The 19,248-nt window shown below is 36.3% G+C and overlaps 2 protein-coding genes across 2 annotated transcripts in view; one reads left to right on the top strand and one right to left on the bottom strand.

Moving 5' to 3' along the window:
- fmn2a (formin 2a) overlaps positions 1-5,771 on the top strand; it is a 45,499-nt gene extending 39,728 nt beyond the window's left edge. Inside the window, exons 14-17 of the mRNA XM_051134233.1 lie at positions 2,472-2,523; positions 3,064-3,213; positions 3,365-3,446; positions 3,561-5,771. Coding sequence (XP_050990190.1) covers positions 2,472-2,523; positions 3,064-3,213; positions 3,365-3,446; positions 3,561-3,587 — 311 coding nt within the window. The 3' untranslated portion in view covers positions 3,588-5,771. The remainder of the gene's footprint in view (positions 1-2,471; positions 2,524-3,063; positions 3,214-3,364; positions 3,447-3,560) is intronic.
- Positions 5,772-5,938: 167 nt separating this feature from the next.
- On the bottom strand, positions 5,939-19,104 carry grem2a (gremlin 2, DAN family BMP antagonist a). Its single transcript, XM_051134239.1, has 2 exons — positions 18,189-19,104; positions 5,939-8,009 (listed from the first exon to the last, which is right to left on the bottom strand). Exon 2 carries the CDS (start codon positions 8,006-8,008, stop codon positions 7,424-7,426), a length of 585 nt encoding a protein of 194 aa, XP_050990196.1. The 5' UTR covers position 8,009; positions 18,189-19,104; the 3' UTR covers positions 5,939-7,423.
- Between the last annotated feature and the right edge of the window lie 144 nt (positions 19,105-19,248).

Below are 19,248 nucleotides of genomic sequence, written 5' to 3'. Positions count from 1 at the left end.
CCGTCTCTGTGCTGTTTGGTCTACACTGTCTACTCGTACATTTTTTTTAATGCTGTACTATTTCTGCTGCCCTGGGCACTGGGAAGTAATGTGATAATCCATTTACTGCGGTAACAGGTATAATATATAAAAAATAAATATAGAATAGCTATAAGGTAAGCCAATTTAGTACAAAAAGTACTGTGATGTGAAGTGGTAATACAGTGTGCATTTGATGGTTCCATGCCCCAAAAAGCATGGTAATACTATGGTATCTTTCTGTAAGAAAAAGTGTGTCCATGCAAAAATCACAATGCTAGGGTGGTGTGAGTGGTTGTCAGGGTGTTGCTTTGATTACCAAGTGATTATAGATTTCTGAATGGTTATCAGGGTTTTGCTTGGGATAGTTCACCCAAAAGTGAAAGTTACCTCGAGATTTACTCACCCTCAAGCCATCCTAGGCGTATATGACTTTCTTCTTTTAGACAAATACAGTCAGAGTTATATTAAAAAATGTCCTGGCTCTTTGAAGCTTTATATTGGCTGTGAATGGGCCAAAAAATTATGTCCATCCATCATAAAAAGTACTCCACACAACTCCGGGGGATTAATAACGGCCTTCTAAAGCAAATCTGTGTGTTTTTGTAAGAACAATACCCATACTTAAATCTTTATAAGCGGTAATCTCTAGGTTCCACTACACTCTTAAAAATAAAGGTGCTTCACAATGCCATAGAAGAACCATTTTTGTCTAAATGGTTCCATAAAGAATCTTTAACGTCTGAAGAACCTTTCTGTTCACAAAAGGTTCTTCTTCAGATTATAAAAAGGTGAGAAAGAGATTTTTAAAGAACCTTTGACTGAATGGTTCTTTGTGGAACAAAAAATGGTTCTTCTGTGAAAAATCTTTTAAAGAACCATTATTTTTGAGTGTAACTGTGGTAAGTGCGTTTACGAGAGTGGCGTTCTAGCAAATGACGTATAATGTAGGCGTGGCGTAAGCTCCAGTGAGAATATATCTCTCAAAAAAATAAGGAGGACCAGCCTACTCTTGGCTTATATCGAAATTCTCTGACATTTCTCTGACATTTTGTACATTTAATATGAACGGTGTTTTGTTTTGCTCCGTACATTGCACTCACTGTAACGGTACTCTCTTTGTGAACACGAGTATGACAGTTTTTTGAAAGCTAGAGATGAAGGTTTAAAGTTTTAAATACTAATATTTTTTCTTACAGAAACACATTGATTCTTTTAAGAAGGCCTTTATTAACCCCCTTGGAGCAGTGTGGAGTACTTTTTATGATGGATGGATGCACTTTTTTGGGCTTCAAAATCTCAACAGCCATTCACTGCCATTATAAAGCTTGAAAGAGCCAGGGCATTTATTAATATAACTCTGATTGTGGGAGAAGGAAGTCATATACACTTAGCATGGCTTGAGGGAGAGTTCAATCACTTATACACATAACAATTTAATGTCTTTTCCCAACAAGATTTCAGTTAATTTTTCATGTCCATACCAAAAAACAAAAAACAAAACAAACAAAAAAACCATTAACCCTAAGTATAAACAGTAATAATAGTTAGGATTGCCTTAGCAATCACTGCTATCAAAAGTTTAAAGGTTTTATTTTACCCAAAGATGAAAATTCTGTCATTAATTACTCACCCTCATGTCGTTCCAAACCTGTAAGACCTTCGTTCATCTTCAGAACACAGATTTTTGAGGAAATCCAAAAGCTTTCTGAACCTGCATAGTTCAAGGTCCAGAAAGGTAGTAAGGACATCATTAAAATGGTCCATGTGACATGGAACAACATGAGGGTGAGTAATTAATGACAGAATTTTCATTTTTGGATGAACTATCCCTTTAATGCTTTTTTGAAGCACAAATTCTTCGAGCAACATTTTAAGTCTGTTTAATGAGTTGTAGATCTCCAGTTGGGCCCCTGTGGTGTGAACTGAAGTGATCTGTGTTTTGGGGATTCTCTGGTTGCACAAAATTGTAGTGGTGAGTGGTTTGAACACTGGGCTCGTCATTCAATTTATTAGTGGATCACAGGAGACTCTCCATGCGGGAGTAAATGAAGTGACATTGACATTACAGCGGTAATGACTTCAGAGACCTGCTTCTCTGTCTGCAGTCAAACTATGCCTCATCAAATGTTCATGCTGAGACTATTTGCAAATATAATTTCAGGATGATTTGCTTCTTGATATTTTCTGTCAGCAGATTACAACTGGCTTATGTGTAATCAGATTTTCAAGGGTTTATTTTTGTCATGAACATATACAGACATGTACATGCACAGTCTTACACAAATCAGCTCTTTGACTGAAATAGGAGTCTGTTTGTTTAAAACAGGAACAAATCTCTGATAACCTTTTTATGATAACCCGTGTCGTTCAGTGACAGGCAATACAAAAACATATTTCAAAAGCATAAAAGCCTGTGTCACATTCATATCGTCCTATTTTTATTCCCACAGCCAAAGCGGAGTTGGAGCTCCAGGAAAAACAGCTCACTGACACGCAGAGGATGTAAGTTGTCTTACTGTGTTAACCGTGCCAAGTCTCTTGTTCACTTATTATTGTGTCATATTGGTTATGTCTCTTATGGGTGTGTGTGTGTTTGTGTTTGTGCATTAGCATCCAACCTTTCTCTCTTCCTCTCCATTTTTCTCTCACTAGTTGTGCTAATAGTGCAATTTGCTGAGATTGATTGACAGTTAGTAGATTGTCTCCACTAAAAGGAGCCAGTTTTCAAAACCTTGGCTCTTGGAGTGGAAAAAAAGAGCAAATATGACACGTCAATTAATTTTAAAGGTCTTTGTGTTCATTGTCTGAATGTTGCCGTTTCTTCCAAGTACTAGTCTTAAGCATACCAAAAGATTGCTGTGGGCGAAAAGAAATTACACTTGTCGTCCTTTATGTAAGAGCATTATTTTTATAAGCTAAAATTTCACATTTCACATGCTTGAAGTAAGCCGATCAATTTCACAATTCCTCAGTGTAAACTTTCTAATCTTATTTTGTAATATTTTGTTCATAGTGTCATGCTTTTCTTTGAATGCTTTCCAGTTTTCTGGAGCTGAGCGTGTTTTTCTCAGTCAAGCCTAAGGCGGGAGAGAAGGAGGTTTCACCGAACACATTCTTCACAGTGTGGCACGAGTTTTCGTCAGATTTTAAGGAGCTGTGGAAGAGAGAGAATAAATGCCTACTGCAGGAACGGTGAGGGTTATTATTCCTTCGCTGTTTTGTTTGCCTGACTGTCTTCAATGCAAGTCAAATCACCTTCATTTCTATAAAGCTGTAAAGTAGCTCTAAAAGACAATAGTGTCAGTCACTGCAATTAATGGAATTTCATTGACATATTTTTTAGGTTGAAAGCTGCAGAAGAGACTTTCAGACAAGCACGAGAGAAGGCTACCTACAACGTAAAACCTAAACATGCATCAGGGATAGTAAGTATTTAATTAAAAATCCTTTGATTCACATTACAAGCAATAAATAACAGACTCTAAAAGTGTAAACTCTAATTGCAACCATGATGTTTTTCTGTTTGTTCTCTCACTCAGAAAGCCAAGCTGGGACAGAAAATGTGAAGTTCTGCTGTACCAAATCCAACAAAACTTCTTGTTTCCCCAGTTCTTTCTTTCTTTTTCTACATAACAATTAAGTTTTAACAAAAGGTTTGCATTATTTTAGTACATGAGCATGGTCAGAATTTTTATGAAGACAATCAAAGCTTAAAGTGCCCATATTTTGACCATTTTCAAATTCCTAATTTTCTTTTTAGGATCTGCTAGAACACATTTTGCTATAAAAAACATTATTTCTCTCATTCTGTACACGGTTATTTTCACTCTCTGCCTAAAACTCTCTCTCTTTTACTTTGTATCTCTTTAAAGCCCGCCATTCCAAAAAACCAGTCAAGCGCTTAACAGCATGTCAGAAATGTAACGCCCCTTCACAGTTTTCTGCTCCAACTATGGCGTAGTGAAATCCACTTACCTCACTAATTGTTCTTTGAGGGTGGGTCAAAGCAAGCCAGTATGCCAGCATTATGCAAATGTATATTATGGTGACATAGAAGCTAAGTCATGGAAATAATGGCGGGACAACAAACGAAGCATTTCAGGCAAGTGTTTTCTGTTAGAGGGATTAATTTCCTTTGGCGTGGACTTTGTGCTTTGTAATTTTGCAGAACGTTTACATGCTCAAACGGTTGTATTACACACTAAAGGAAAGGTGATTAAATTAAAAAAAAAAAACATAATAGGTGCCCTTAAAAATGAAACAAGCTAGCTGCAGTTTTACAAAAGCACTGGTTGAATATTTAGTAGACTCAATGCTTTGGCCTACACACAGAATCTGCATGTTTATTTTCATATTTTCCGTCATGAAATTGTTGAAAGATTTATTGTACCTTGTGTATTTAAATATAAAATATGTGCAATCTTGTAGGTGAAAGCCATAGTATTTAATGAGCAAAAGGAGATAAATAGCGGATTTCATGCAGGCCGACCAATAAAGAAATCTGCCTTTAAAGGAGAACTCCACTTCCAGAACAACAATTTACAAATAATTTACTCACCCCCTTGTCATCCAAGATGTTCATGTCTTTCTGTCTTCAGTCGTAAAGAAATTATGGTTTTTGAAGAGTTTTTCTCCATGTAGTAGACTTCATTGGTGCCCTGATTTTGAACTTCCAAAATGCAGTTTAAATGCAGCTTCAAAGGGCTCTAAAACAATCTGTCATTTTTGTTCAAAAAATAAAAATTTGTATACTTTTTAAGCACAAATGCTTGTGCAGCACAGGCTCTGGGATGTGCGTCACAACGTGTCTGTGTACTCCGGCTCAAAAAGGTAGTGTATGCCCAAAAACTCCATCTTATTTTCTCCTACAGCTTCAGAATCGTCCGACATCGTTGTACCTTCTTGTTTGTAAACAGCATTTGACTTACTTGCACTTAGTCTTTGCGCGTTCGCTTTGTAAACACTGGGTCTGTAGTTCTGCCTATGTTCCACATGACCTTTCGACATGATTCAGTAGTATGTAGCGTCGTGGACATGCATCCCAGAGCTAGTGTTATATGAGCTTTTGTGCTTAAAAAGTATACCATTTTTTATTTTCCCGAAAAAAATGACAGATTGCTTCGCTAGGTAAGACCCTTCTTCCTCGGCTGGGATCATTTAGAGCCCTTTGAAGCTGTATTTAAAGTACATTTTGGAAGTTCAAAATTGGGGCACCAATAAAGTCCATTAAATGGAGAAAAATCCTGAAATGCTTTTCCTCAAAAAATTTCTTCACGACTGAAGACAGAAAGACAGGAACATCTTGGATGACAAGGGGGTGAGTAAATTATTTGTAAATTGTTGTTCTCATTTAAATAATGTGTTTATTCTAACCTGGCAATGACATTAAAGTAAATGGAATAACTGAATACATAAAGAAATGGCAATCTCCAGACATAATATGCGACTCTGACCTGTGTAAAGTCATGAAAGAGTGTGTTTTGATTATTTTTATTTAAAAAGCCACAGCCATCAGAAGAGAACCAACCTATTCTTTTAATGCATCCATAGTTTTCTCTACAGGTGTTTATAGCTATTTCAGCCTATGAAATTTACACAGCACTGAGTGATTTGTGAGTTTCTTTGTTTTGAACTGAGCAGTTTAATGAACGGTTGTTGAGAAACATACGATATGCAAATATTATGACTTATGCCATTCTTTATTTTGTGTGCACAGCTGTTGTTAGTAGTTCACTGTGCAATAACCTTTGATTTACCTAATGTATTTTCAATTAAAGAAGCTGACAGCTTTGTATTTCATGCGTGATCATTGCTGCGCTATTTCTGTATTAAGAAATGAACTGAAGCAGCTGCTGTATGAATAATGTGATGTATTTTCCTTTGTGGAAAAAAGGTGGAGGTCATAATGTGAAATAATAGATTTATTTTTAGAAGACATGTTTATTATATATTTTACATATATTTCATAGATTTTCTATGGTTGCTTTGTCATATAATTTCCTTATCTACACATTTTTTTTTTGCTATTTTGTTAAATATTGTCTTAATGAAAACATGTCGGTTAGACTTTAAGGTAAAATTTAAACCATTATGAATCCCAGTTTATGTTGCGCACATTGTGACTGATCATAACAACGGTAAGGCTCAAATTATCGAAGGGCTTGATCAGAGTCAGCCCAGAATGGATGAACTGAAACCAACGGCATCATTTCCATCAGATGCAGCAAAGCTAATGGCAGCACCAAGTCAAAATATAGTTTATCCCAAACTGACAGCCTGTCCTTAGTCAAAATATAGCAACCCCCCCGTCTAATTTCCTGTCGATAAGGTCCACAGTCACCCAGCATCCTTTCATGTCTTCTCCTGTCCTTCATTAGCGCTGATATATACAACGGCTGGGTAGGTAAGACAAGATGGTGAAGATAGATGGTGGTCGGACCGTTTCCACTGTTCTCAAGTATCAAGATTAATAGAGTGCAACAGTACCCTCCCAATATTTCAGCAGCCTCGGTTCCGAAAGTATTGCTCCCATTCATTTTTCATACAGGGATTTAAAAAAAAAAAAGTTTTCTGTATTAGACAAATTTACAAAATGAAACCAAAACATTTGAAAAAGGCAAAGGTACAAAACTGTGTTCTTAATTTTAATAAGAAAAGGAACTACAATCCCAATGACATAATCGTAATTAAAACTATGTATAAATATAAAACTATTGATTTAAAGATGTTGATTATATATAGAAACAACATATTTTGTTTTTTGTAAAATATGCACATATATATACACAAATATTGAAGTAGTTTCAGAGTGATGATGGGTAATGTCATGATTATTTACAAAAATGAGTTGAGCTAATGCAGGCTTAAGACTTCAACAGAAGCATATACCATCTATTAACAACCTCGTAGCTTACACTTGGTCTGTCTTTAAAGGTTCATAAGTTATCATTAAAATCAATTGAGAAAATGCATAGGATTTTTACTTCCAGAACCCTGACTGTTGCACTCTATAGAGAACCATCATTGCTGAGGTAAAGCAGGAGATCGCTGAAATACAGACGCTCCATGTTTTGTTAAAGAAAAGCTTTCAAGAGGTCAAAGGTCACACACTGTTCATTTTAAACACATGAATGTTATTTACTGTTTCAGTCTTGTATGTAATTGAACTCTTAGCTTCATTATATTTGTCAAAAAAGAAGAAAAATCCAGCTTTGTGTTCCATCGCTGCTCGGCAGCTATTAAGCATTCCCGGGTAGCATGCTGTGGTACAGTCCAGACATAATGAAGGTGGCCAGTCTTCTGATTAGCTGTTGTCTTTGGCATGTTTCACACATTGATTGTTGGGCGTCCCCAGTTTTTCCAAAAGGCACACCCTAAAGCATTGTTTCATTTGTGTGCCTTCTCAGTATGCGGCATTGACGTTAACAGACACACATTTGCACTGCTTGATCCGCTGCACTTTCCGTTGCCGGTACGGCGGCTGCAGCCCAGGACAGTGAAGCCGCACGGTAACCGTGGTTATCCGGCTTGGCCGGCAAAACGCACAAGACTGGAACGAAGTGTTGTGGTCTGGCGCAGACGCTGTTTTTCGACTTCGATGTGAGGTTTGAGACGTCAAGTGGCGTGGGATGTAGAAGGAGTTACACTGGCCGTAGCAGAACCTGTTGATGACGGTTCGGCTCAGGCAGCCCTCCAGGCTCACCGTTTGACGTAACGGCTGTGTTTTGCACCAGTCGCTCTTCAGGTACTTCCTCTCGGTGACCACCAGGGCCTCGCGGCTCGACGACAGCATGTCGTGTTTGCCTTTCTGTCGTCGTGCTGATGTGTGCTGGGGCAATGACGTTAGTGTGTGGGATGGTGATGACAAATCATTGCCTTTTAGCTTGTAAGGGGAGGGGATGGCACCCTGGGGGCGTGGCTTCTTGGTTTCTGTGGATGCAAAAAGGGTCCATGCCAAAATGGCAGGTATTGCCAGCTTCCAGAACATCCTGAGAAAAGATTCAAAATAGGGAGAAACTTTAGTGCTTCTGTTAGGGATCTGAATGTATACATTGTCAAATGAATGTCATTATACTGAAATATACCCAGTTTGTAAACTCTCTTTTATTCACTTATTCACTCAAAAGAAATCAGGCAAGACTGGTTAATCTGCAAGATCTTGATTCACTTACCACATGAAATACATAAATATAAATACACATAAATATTTTTTTATTACTATAAAAATGAACCAAATTTAAAAATCAAATAATACATTTTAAAAAATATGAATAAAAATAAAAAATAAGAATAACATTAGGCTGTATCCAAAACTTCGTCATTCACTACCAAAACATATCACAAACACATCTATTTTGCTCTTTGTCTTAAGTAACATTTAACTGACCAAAATTAAATGATTAAATAAGATTTATTCGTTTGGGGGTCGGACTACACTGTGTGCGTTGTTTTTGATTTACTAGAAATAACTAGATGAATTTGTTCAGGAATCAGACTACACTATTCACGCAGAGTGTTTTAGATTTACTAAAATGAACCCACTCATAAGATTCACTCAATTGGGAACTGGACTACACTATTCGCACTGAGCGTTTTTAATTTACTAAAACAAACCCACTCATAAGATTTGGGAATCTGTTTTTGATTCAATAAACGAACCCTCTCACAAGTTTCATTTGTTCGGAAGTCGGACTACTCTTTTTACGCTAAATTTTTTTGATTCACTAAAATGAACGCACTCATAAGATTCATCCATTCGGAAGTCGGACTACACTATTCACACCGAGTGTTTTGATTCACTAAAACAAACCTACTCATAAGATTCATTCATTTGGGAGTCACACTATTTGTGCCAAATGTTATTGATTCACTAAAAAGAACCAACTCATAAGATTCATTTGTTCAGAAGTCGGACTATACTATTAATGCCAAATGTTTTTGATTTACTAAAATGAAAGCACTCATAAGATTCATCCATTCGGAAGTCGGACTACACTGTTTGCACCAAGTGTTTTGATTCACTAAAACAAACCTACTCATAAGATTCATTCATTTGGGAGTCACACTATTTGTGCCAAATGTTTTTGATTCACTAAAAAGAACCAACTCATAAGATTCATTTGTTCAGAAGTCAGACTATACTATTAATGCCAAATGTTTTTGATTTACTAAAATGAACCCACTCATAAGATTAATTCATTTGGGAATCAGACTACACTATTCACACTGAGTGTTTTCGATTCACTAAAGCAAACCCACTTACAAGATTCATTTGTTCGGAAGTCAGACTACACTATTCGTGCCAAATGTTTTTGATTTACTAAAATGAACCCACTCATAAGATTCATTTATTTGGGAATCAAAAAACACTGTTCGCACTGAGAGTTTTCGATTCACTAAAAACTAACACAAGATTGATTTGTTCAGAAGCTGGACTACAATATTCATGCCAAATGTTTTTGATTCACTAAAACGAACTCAATCACAAGATTCATTCGTTCAGGAGTCGGACTACACTATTTGCGCTAAATGTTTTTGATTCACTAAAACAAACCCACTCATAAGATTCATTCATTTGGGAATCGGACTACACTATTCGCGTTGAGTGTCTTCGATTCAGTAAAACGAAGCCACTTATAAGAATCATTTGTTCGGGAGTCAGACTCACTGATCTATCAGTGGTCAGACTACACTATTCACGCTGAATGTTTTTGAGTCACTAAAACGAACCAACTCAAAAGACTGATTTGTTCGGAAGTCGGACTACAGTATACGCGCTGTATCTTTTTGATTCACTTCCCTGGTGAAAAAAACAGCATATGCTGGTAGGTATGTTTTGATGCTGGAATGCTGGTTAGGTAGGTTTTGATGCTGGTTTAAGCTGGTCCTTTGCTGGTTTATGCTGGTCCTTTGCTGGTTTATGCTGGTCCTTAGCTGGTTTATGCTGGTCCTTTGCTGGTTCATGCTGGTCCTTGACCAGCAACATGACCAGCTTAAACCAGCATCAAAACCTACCTAACCAGCATTCCAGCATCAAAACATACCTACCAGCATATGCTGGTTTTTTCACCAGGGTTGAAGAAAAATCTGCTCATATGAGTCATCCATGGAAATCAGACTAGTTGAAACGTGAAAGTACTGTTTACGGATGGCCATTCTTAAAACACGGAAATAAACTGTGGTGAGTAAAAAGTGGTTCTCGGTCTTGTGTTGATTACTTGTAAAAAAAAAAAAAAAGTGATAGTATCAGATATTACTCCAAGTCACTCCAAGGTACCACAAATGATTATAATGAGGTATTAATATGATACATACAGTTTATCAGGACATATCTATACCATGGCGATAACATGGTACTTTTTGAAAGTAGCTGAATAGACCAGTGACTGCAGTTTTATAGCAGTTTGTGTATTCTTAAAAAGCAGCGGTTCTTATACAATGCTGATAAAGTTAAACCCTGTCTTTGGTCTGAACTCTCAATCTTGTTTATCATGGCGCCCTCTGTCAGTTTTGCTTTAGATAACCCTCTGATAACCTCTGACATTTCTGATACTCTACAACCACTGGCATTGTCTGTTTCATTCACATTTTCTCTCCCCGCATGGCCAACAGCTTCTTTCATCTTGTCTGCTAGGTAGATTGGGAATAAGACACAGTTGTATTTCATGTATTTAAAAGACATAGTCTAGAATTGTTTTTATGTCCCAGCGGCTTTTTAAAGGATATAGACGTTTTTCAGTACAGACCAAGTAGAAGAGTGCACAGAAAGCCTGAAGCTAAACAACACCAGAAAGTTACATAAAGAACTGTTACATTCTATTTCACATGATAAAAAAAGAAAAGTTTAGCGTAAGTTAGTCAAGAAAACTTGTGAAACTTTCCCTACATGCACAGATATAACACAATCCTGATCAATGTTTAAAATATGTTTCAGTAAGTGGTACCTTTTGATTTAATTTAAGGAATTAATATTTATAACTTACATCATTCCAAATCGGTATGACTTTCTGGACTGAAGCTTTCAAGCTTGAAAAATTATTCAAAGCACCACAAAATCTTCTGAAGCCATAATGGCTTTGTGAGAGGAGCAAATTGAACTTTATTTTTCACTGAAAATCCTTCTATATTCATAAGAGTTTAATAGCTGTGATTCATGAACAAATTGTTCTTGAGTCAAATCTTTTTAGTATGGTTACTCAAACCCATCTGAGTGATTCATTAACAAATGAAGCTGATCTGATTCTTCAGTGTCATTTACTTTATGGTGCTTTGCTCCTTTTTGAAGCTTGAAAGGTTTAGCTCTGATTCCTTGTAACTGAATAGAAAAAACAACCAGTACAGTCTTCATAAATTGTTTTTAAAACACCACAGTGATGAGCTATTCCTTTAAGCTCAATAAATTTGGGTTACTGGGGAGAATCGGCTACTTCTGAGGCTACAGTTAACTGCGACTCACATGGTGGCAGAAGGGAATGGATTAATCATCCGTATCTCCCTCCGTCAGTGTCGCCGGCAGCCATTAATGCTGTTTACTTTTACACCAGTTCCAGAATGCTCATGCAAATAAACAGGGCCGCCCATCAAAAGGGAACGCTACAGAAGCCATGAGGTTACGAGGAAGTGGCCTTTATGTCTCTGCTGAGGCAGGGTTAAATAATGAGGGCTTTGCTTATGCCGGTGGTGAGATATGCAGGGGACATGTAAACAGTGGGGAGAGCACCATGTGAACATTATTAGATCAGGATGTGGAAAGTTTAGCAGTTTTGGGTTTCTCTCCTTCAGATGACCACAGGCTGACTAGAAGGCTCGGTCTACTGGTAGCTCAAGATTACGTGTGAAGAATCAGGGAATGCCAGGATGTGACAGTGACTCAGAGGACTGTGACATACATACACAAACACACAACCAAGCTCACTTGTCTATACCTGAAACACATTTCAGATCGTGAAAGTGAAACACACACACACTCACAGACGTACACAGACAGAGGGGCTATAAATCTCCCCTGAGAAAAATTGTGGTTTGGAGATAATGACAGTGTCTAGTTGGAACATACGCAAGAAAATAAACACAAACCTATCTCTCCCATCTGTCTGTGTATGTGAGAAAGTCAAAGTCAGATCATCCACACTAAAAAATTGTGTGAATTTACAGCATGAACTTGACTGTGGTTGCTGCACTTTCACTGCTATTTTTATACTAGTGATTTTACACTTTATTATAACTGAATGGTATACTGTCACTTCACAGTGATTTAGCAGAATTGTGGTAGTAGCTCTTGTTTTATATATATATATATATATATATATATACTTTTATTAGTTATATTCATTATACCAGAAACACAAAACATTAATAAATTGTACTTTTTAGTAAATTGTTTGTGGTTTACAGGACATACCAAATATTTACCATTCAACTAAATCATTTATAAAACATTATTATATTTATATTATTATTTTAGCAGATGAGCCATAGACTTAAATACGGAAGCCTGTTTTTGCCACTGAATAATAAAAAAAGGTAACTGCAACTTTTTATTTCACAATTCTGACTTTTTTCTTGCAATTGCAAAGTTCACATCTTGCAATTCAGATGTTTTTTTTCCTCAGAATTGCGTGGTATAAACACAATTTGGAGTTATAAAATCAGAATTGGGAGATATAAACTCAAATTAAAGTTACAATTGCAAGATGTAATTTCCAATTCTGAGAAATAAAGCTGCAGTTTTGAGAAATAAATTCACAATTTTGAGAAATAAACTTGCAATTGTGAGAAATAAAGTCACATATCTGAGAAATGAACTCGTAATTCTGAGAAATAAACTTGCAATTCTGAGAAATAGTCACATTTCTGAGAAATAAAGTCGTATTTTTGATAAATTAACTCAATTCTGAGAAATTAAGTTAGACGTGCAAGATTTAAAGACACAATTCTGAGCAATAAACTCGCATTTCTGATAAATAAACTTGTATTTCTGAGAAATATATTTGTAATTCTGAGAAATGGTCACAATTCTGAGAAATAAAGTCACAATTCTGAAAAATAAATTCACAATTATAAGAAATAAATTCACAATTATGAGAAATAAAGTCGCAATTCTGAGAAATAAACTCATTCTGAGAAATGAAGTCGCAATTCTGAGAAATCAATTCACAATTCTAAGAAAAACTCACAAATCTGAGAAATAAAGTCAAATCTGAGAAATAAACTTGCAATTTTGAGAAATAAATTCACAATTTTGAGAAATATGTCAAATTTCTGAGAAATAAACTTGCAATTATGAGAAATAAAGTCACAATTCTTAAAAATATAATTGTAATTCTGAAAAGTAAATTCACAGTTCTAAGAAATAAATTCACAATTATGAGAAATAAAGTTGCAATTCTGAGAAATCAATTCACAAATCTGAGAAATAAATTCACAATTCTGAGAAATAGTTGCATTTCTGAGAAATAAAGTCACATTTTTGAAAAATAAACTTGCAATTCTGAGAAATAAATTAACAATTCAGAGAAACAAATTTGCAATTCTGAGAAATAAATTTACATTTCTGAGAAATAAATTGACAATTCTGAGAAATAAAGCCACAATTCTGAGAAATAGTCGCATTTCTGAAAAATAAACTCGCAATTCTAAGAAATAAACTTGCATTTCTGAGAAATAAATTAACAATTCTGAGAAACAAATTTGCAATTCTGAGAAATAAATTGACAATTCTGAGAAATAAAGCCACAATTCTGAGAAATAGTCGCATTTCTGAAAAATAAACTCGCAATTCTGAGAAATAAACTTGCATTTCTGAGAAATAAATTCACAATTCTAAGAAATAAACTCACAGAAAAAAATGAAAATTTCTGAGAAATTAATTCACAATTCCAAGAAATAAAGTTGCAATTCTGAGAAAAAGGTTCAAATTTCTGAGAAATATAGTCACAATTCTGAGAAATAAATTAACAATTCTGAGTAATGAAGCTTTTCTGACTTCCTCAGAATTAGGAATTTATATCTCAGAATCCTGACTGATCAATAAGATACATTAAGCCTTTCCTGAATGCTCCTTGTTTTACTCTAAAAGTGCTATTTCACATTGAAACTTTCTTGCAGATCTTGTTCCCACAGAACACAGCTGCTAAAAACAGTTTGAGCTGAATGACTGATGTAAGAAAATCAGTGTAGCGTAAAACAACCAAACCACAAGTACCAGCATCTCTCATTGAGCAAAAGCCAGCATGCACAGCCAGTGATACCAGCATTGACCGACCGCTGTCAAAACCCACAGCGAGCCTTCCCTCACACTTCCACAACATCTCCAACCCAAAACAAGAGACACACGAAGCCACATGTCAAACCCTGAAGCTCTCTCTTTCTATCTCACACCCATACACACATTAAAACACACAAACATCATCTCACGCATAAACACTAACTGGCGCCACAAAATTATGAATTTGACAGGAGTTATCATCACAGCAATTATGTACCTCCCTCTGCCACAAGACAATCTCTTTACGGAATATTTATGCAACATACGCACACATCTGAGCTGAAGTGGGTTTCCAAAATAATGACTGCATTCAAACAAACTTCCCTTCTGCTATTGGTTGGTCAAATGGAACAATGTCTGGATTGCATCTAGCTTTTCACACTTTTGAGGGGAATTAACCTACACATGGCTTTATTTAGTTGTCTCTACATGTTAAGCTAGGATAGAAAAAAAATTGCACAGCTTCAGCTTGAAATTAACATTGCATTTCTAACAGAAGAAAAGCTCTAACATGCTAAATTGATTTCTCTAAATCCAGCTGCCATTATCGCACAAAAAGGTATCATTTCTGATTATAGAAACATTTTAATGCTTTTTAAACATGTCAAGACTACATCTGCCCCGAAGCCCAGTGTTAACGGAATTTTCTCCAGAGACATTTTCTAATTTGAGCAGTTTCATTTGAACATTCTGTACAAATGTCTGCAGTTTTAAGTGTATTCTTCATGTAAACATGATAACTTTAAGAACAGGTGGGCATGTATCTCTATATAGAAAATATCGAAAAGATTACGATAATGAGAGGTTTCGCCCACCAGTTGCCAGGTGCATTCCTGAGTAAACACAAGAATGGCAGCAGGAATTAAACACCAACACATGACAAGCTGTCAAAAGTTGCTTCTAATATGTGACCCTGGACCACAAAACCAGTCTTAAGTCGCTGGGGTTTATTTGTAGCAGTAGCCAAAAATACATTGTATGGGTCAAAATTATTGATTTTTTTTTATGGCAAAAATCATTAGGAAATTAAGTAAAGATCATGTTCCATTAAGATATTTTGTAAAATTCCTACTGTAAATGTATTAAAACTTAATTTTTGATTAGTAATATACATTGTTAAGAACATTATTTGAAGAACTTTAAAGGTGATTTTCTCAATATTTAGATTTTTTTGCACCCTCAGATTCCTGTTGTATCTCCAAATATTGTCCTATCCTAACAAACTATACATCAATGAAAAGCTTATTTATTCAGCTTTCATATGATGTATACATCTCAATTTTGAAAAATGACCCTTACGACTGGTTTTGTGATCCAGGGTCACATATTATTTCCATTTCCAGTTGTTTTTAAAAAATCTAGTCACTCCAAAAAGAAAGAAGTAAATAGCACAGTAAATTCAACAGTTCATTTTTCCATGTCCAGCATCTTGTTATTCCACACACCACAACAACCAGAATGTTTTACCATGAGAACATGAAGTGCTGAATGCAAGAACATGAACATTACCCATTAAATCTTTCTTTGTACCAGAGACTAATGACAAGAAGTGCATTTAGGCTAAATAAGAATGCATAAAGAGGTTTCCAAAGTCCAGATGAAGATCTAGATTAGATTTCAGGCTAAGAGTACAGTATGAAGTGCTTCCACGGTGTGATTTGTCACCATGTGGTATCTGGGTGTCTATATCAGTGAGAGAGGATGGAATATCTGTGGTTTAGGACTATTGGGTCAGACTCATGTTACAATACATAGCTGAGGTTTGAAGTGTGGTTGAACAGTTCAACCATATCAGTGACGGAATTCTCTGATGGCTGTCGTCACAATGCTTTGAGTCTGACTTTAGCTCCGTCAAACGCACACACAATACAGTCAAGTGTATCTTTCTCAAGTATTCACATCTACTGCTGTTATTGTTAATGTAGGATAATTACAGTTACAACAAATGAATCCTAACCTAATCTTATTAGAACAGCATAAACATTAACCCTAACCTAATCAAAATTATAACTATACTCAAGCCCGCAATCATAGGCACACACATTGGCATCATTCTCAATAGTACTGGTTTATGAAGGAGTGGTAGGGAATTGGGAAACTCAAAGGCTGTGAGGCTCAAATCCGCTCAGTTTAATGCGCTCTGAGGGGCAGTCACCACTTTGAACTGAGTTGTGGCTGATCCTTTTCTATGCCCTTCTTTATAACGCCAATCATGAATTTCAGTCGCAAACATACACGCCGATACTGTCACACAACCTCACACGTTCTCTCATGCATATGTCCCCATCATCAAACATTCACTGTCAGGCTCACTCTCTCCATCCTTCCACTCAGCAGCGGTTTTTAGTGATAAACAGTATCAGTTTCACAATATTATGGTTAGATTATAAAGAACTACTTACAAAACACTAAATAATAACAGCAGTAAATGATTTAGAGATGGTTCTTTGGCTTGTCACAGTAGCAGTTTTTAAGGTTCCATGAAGAACTAAAGAACCATTCCATCATAAAATGATTCTTTGCACTGTTAAAAGTAACTGTTCTTTATGGGCATCAATGGTTCCATGAAAAACCTTGAACATCCATGGAAACTTTCAAATGCAGAAAAGGTTCTTTATAGTCGCAAAACTGGTTCTTTTAAGAACTGTTCACTGAAAGGTTCTTTGGGGAACCAAAAATGGTTCTTCTATGGCATCACTGCAAAAACTGCTTTTGGAACTTTTTTTTAAAGAGTGGCAGAACCCTCTTAAATTCTAATTAGAATGCTGGTTTTTGAAGTTCTGTGAAGAACCATTCCAGCATAAAAAGTTTCACTATTAAAAATAAACGTTCTTTATTGGCATCGTTGGTTCCATGAAGAGCCTTGAACATCCATGGAACCTTTCAAATGCAGAAAAAGTTCTTTACAGTTGAAAAAGTTTCTTCAGATTTTTAATGGTTCATTAAGAACTGTTCACTGAAAGGTTCTTTGGGGAACCAAAAATGGTTCTTCTATGGGATCACTGCAAAAACACCCTTTTGGAATCTTTTTTAAGAGTGACATGACCCTCTTAAATTCAAATTAGAATGCTGGTTTTTAAGATTCTTTATTGGCACTGATGGTTCCATGAAGAACCTTGAACATCCATGGAACCTTTCAAATGCAGAAAAGGTTCTTAATAGTCGAAAAACGTTCTTTAAAATGGTTCTTTTAAGAACTGTTCACTGAAAGGTTCTTTGGGGAACCAAAAATAGTTCTTCTGTGGCATCACTGCAGAAACACCCTTTTGGAATCTTTTCTTTAAGAGTGACATGACCCTCTTAAAATCGAATTAGAATGCTGGTTTTTAAGATTCTTTATTGGCATTGATGGTTCCATGAAGAACCTCGAACATCCATGGAAACTTTCAAATGCAGGTTCTTTATAGTCGAAAAATGTTCTTTAAAATGTTTTTTTTTTAAGAACGGTTCACTGAAAGGTTCTTTGGGGAACCAAAAATGGTTCTTCTATGACAAAACATCTTTAAACACCCTTTATTTTAAAGAGTCCAGAACCTTCCTAAATTCTACTTAGTACACTGGTTTTCAAGGTTCTTCGAAGAACCATTCCAGCATAAAAAGTTTCTTTAAACTCTTAAAAATAAAGGTTCTTCACTGGCATCTATGGAAGCTTTAACATTCATGGAATATTTCCATGTTCTTATGATGGAAAACGGTTCTTCAGATTTTTAAATGTTCTTTACGCTAAGAATTTTTTTTTTTTTTAATGAACTATTCGTAGAAATGACTTTTGGTGAACCCAGAGTGGTTCTTCTATGGCATTGCTGCAAAACCCCCCTTTTGGAATCTTTATTTTTAAGACTGTATATACTAGATTCTAAATAGAACTAATGAATTTATTAAAGAATCTTCTTTTGTGTACCTGTAGATCTGGAGTTCCGAGTCACGTTTTATTGCTGTGATTCCTTAAGAGGTCACTCAGAGGTCAAAGGTCAAGCAGCAGGTCAGAGATCGGCCAAGGCTCAGAGCTCCAGATGTAGAGAAGCAGCGTGGATATCCATCGGAAGTACGAAAGCTTTCTCGAAGCTCTCCTGAAGACTGTGCCGTGTGCGTCTCCACCAGGCTTTCCTGTTTGAGTCCAGCTCTGCAGAGGCCAAACCGAAGCAGTCACGCTTTATGGCTCATAGTTCCCCAGTTTTACTCATTTATGTGGCATCCAGCTCGCATTCTGTTTGACTGAGTCCTTCCCGGTGAGTCTTTGAATCATCTTCTCTCTGATTTACTGTCACATCCCAGTGGCTCTCCAAAGAGAAGTGTGTGAGTGTGAAGAGAGCAGAAGGAAAATCATCAGTTGCACACAAGTTACAGAAAGATTCATCTACACCTCTCTCTCTCTCCCTCCCTCTCTCTCTTTTGGTCTAGCACTCTCTGATACCTCCCCCAGAAGCCCACTGTTAATCAACCAGTCCTGAAAACATATTGTCTCCCTTTCTCTCTCTCCTCAGTTTCTCTGCCTCTCTCACTCCCTCTGAACTGCAGCGCTCAAGTTTGCATCCCTGGTTTAACCCCATCCCTCTTGACTGCTGCAGTTAACATACTCGCAGTTTTTAGCGAAACATCTTCAGATGATCTTTTTATGCATATTTATATTGGTTTGATCAGAAATGTGTGGGCTTGGTTTCTGGAACACTTTGGAAATTTTCACTGTGGCTTTATTGAGGTCCCGCCTGAAGGTTTTTCTCGAGTGTCTTTCCAAATACAAAATGGTTTTATAAACAAGTTTTGACAGCACATCAAGGCAAGACAAAGCAGATGTGTTATGTGGCCTAAAAAAGACAAAAGCTTTCAGACGCGAAATCATTAATCTTTCGGTCTACAGTTGATCATTTTTAAGCTGAAATTTCTGCACCATAAATCTTCATTTGGCTTGGGATGTTACACAGGACTGACTGTTCTCCTTTTGTTTTCTTTGCTTATTCTGT

Source organism: Labeo rohita, chromosome 17 (assembly GCF_022985175.1).
Source record: "Labeo rohita strain BAU-BD-2019 chromosome 17, IGBB_LRoh.1.0, whole genome shotgun sequence".
Taxonomy (NCBI): domain Eukaryota; kingdom Metazoa; phylum Chordata; class Actinopteri; order Cypriniformes; family Cyprinidae; genus Labeo; species Labeo rohita.
This window is presented reverse-complemented; position numbering and strand designations above follow the sequence as displayed.

Bases quoted from the DNA above. Each gene is read 5' to 3' on its own strand.
- grem2a (XM_051134239.1), bottom strand. From the start codon at position 8,008: ATGTTCTGGAAGCTGGCAATACCTGCCATTTTGGCATGGACCCTTTTT.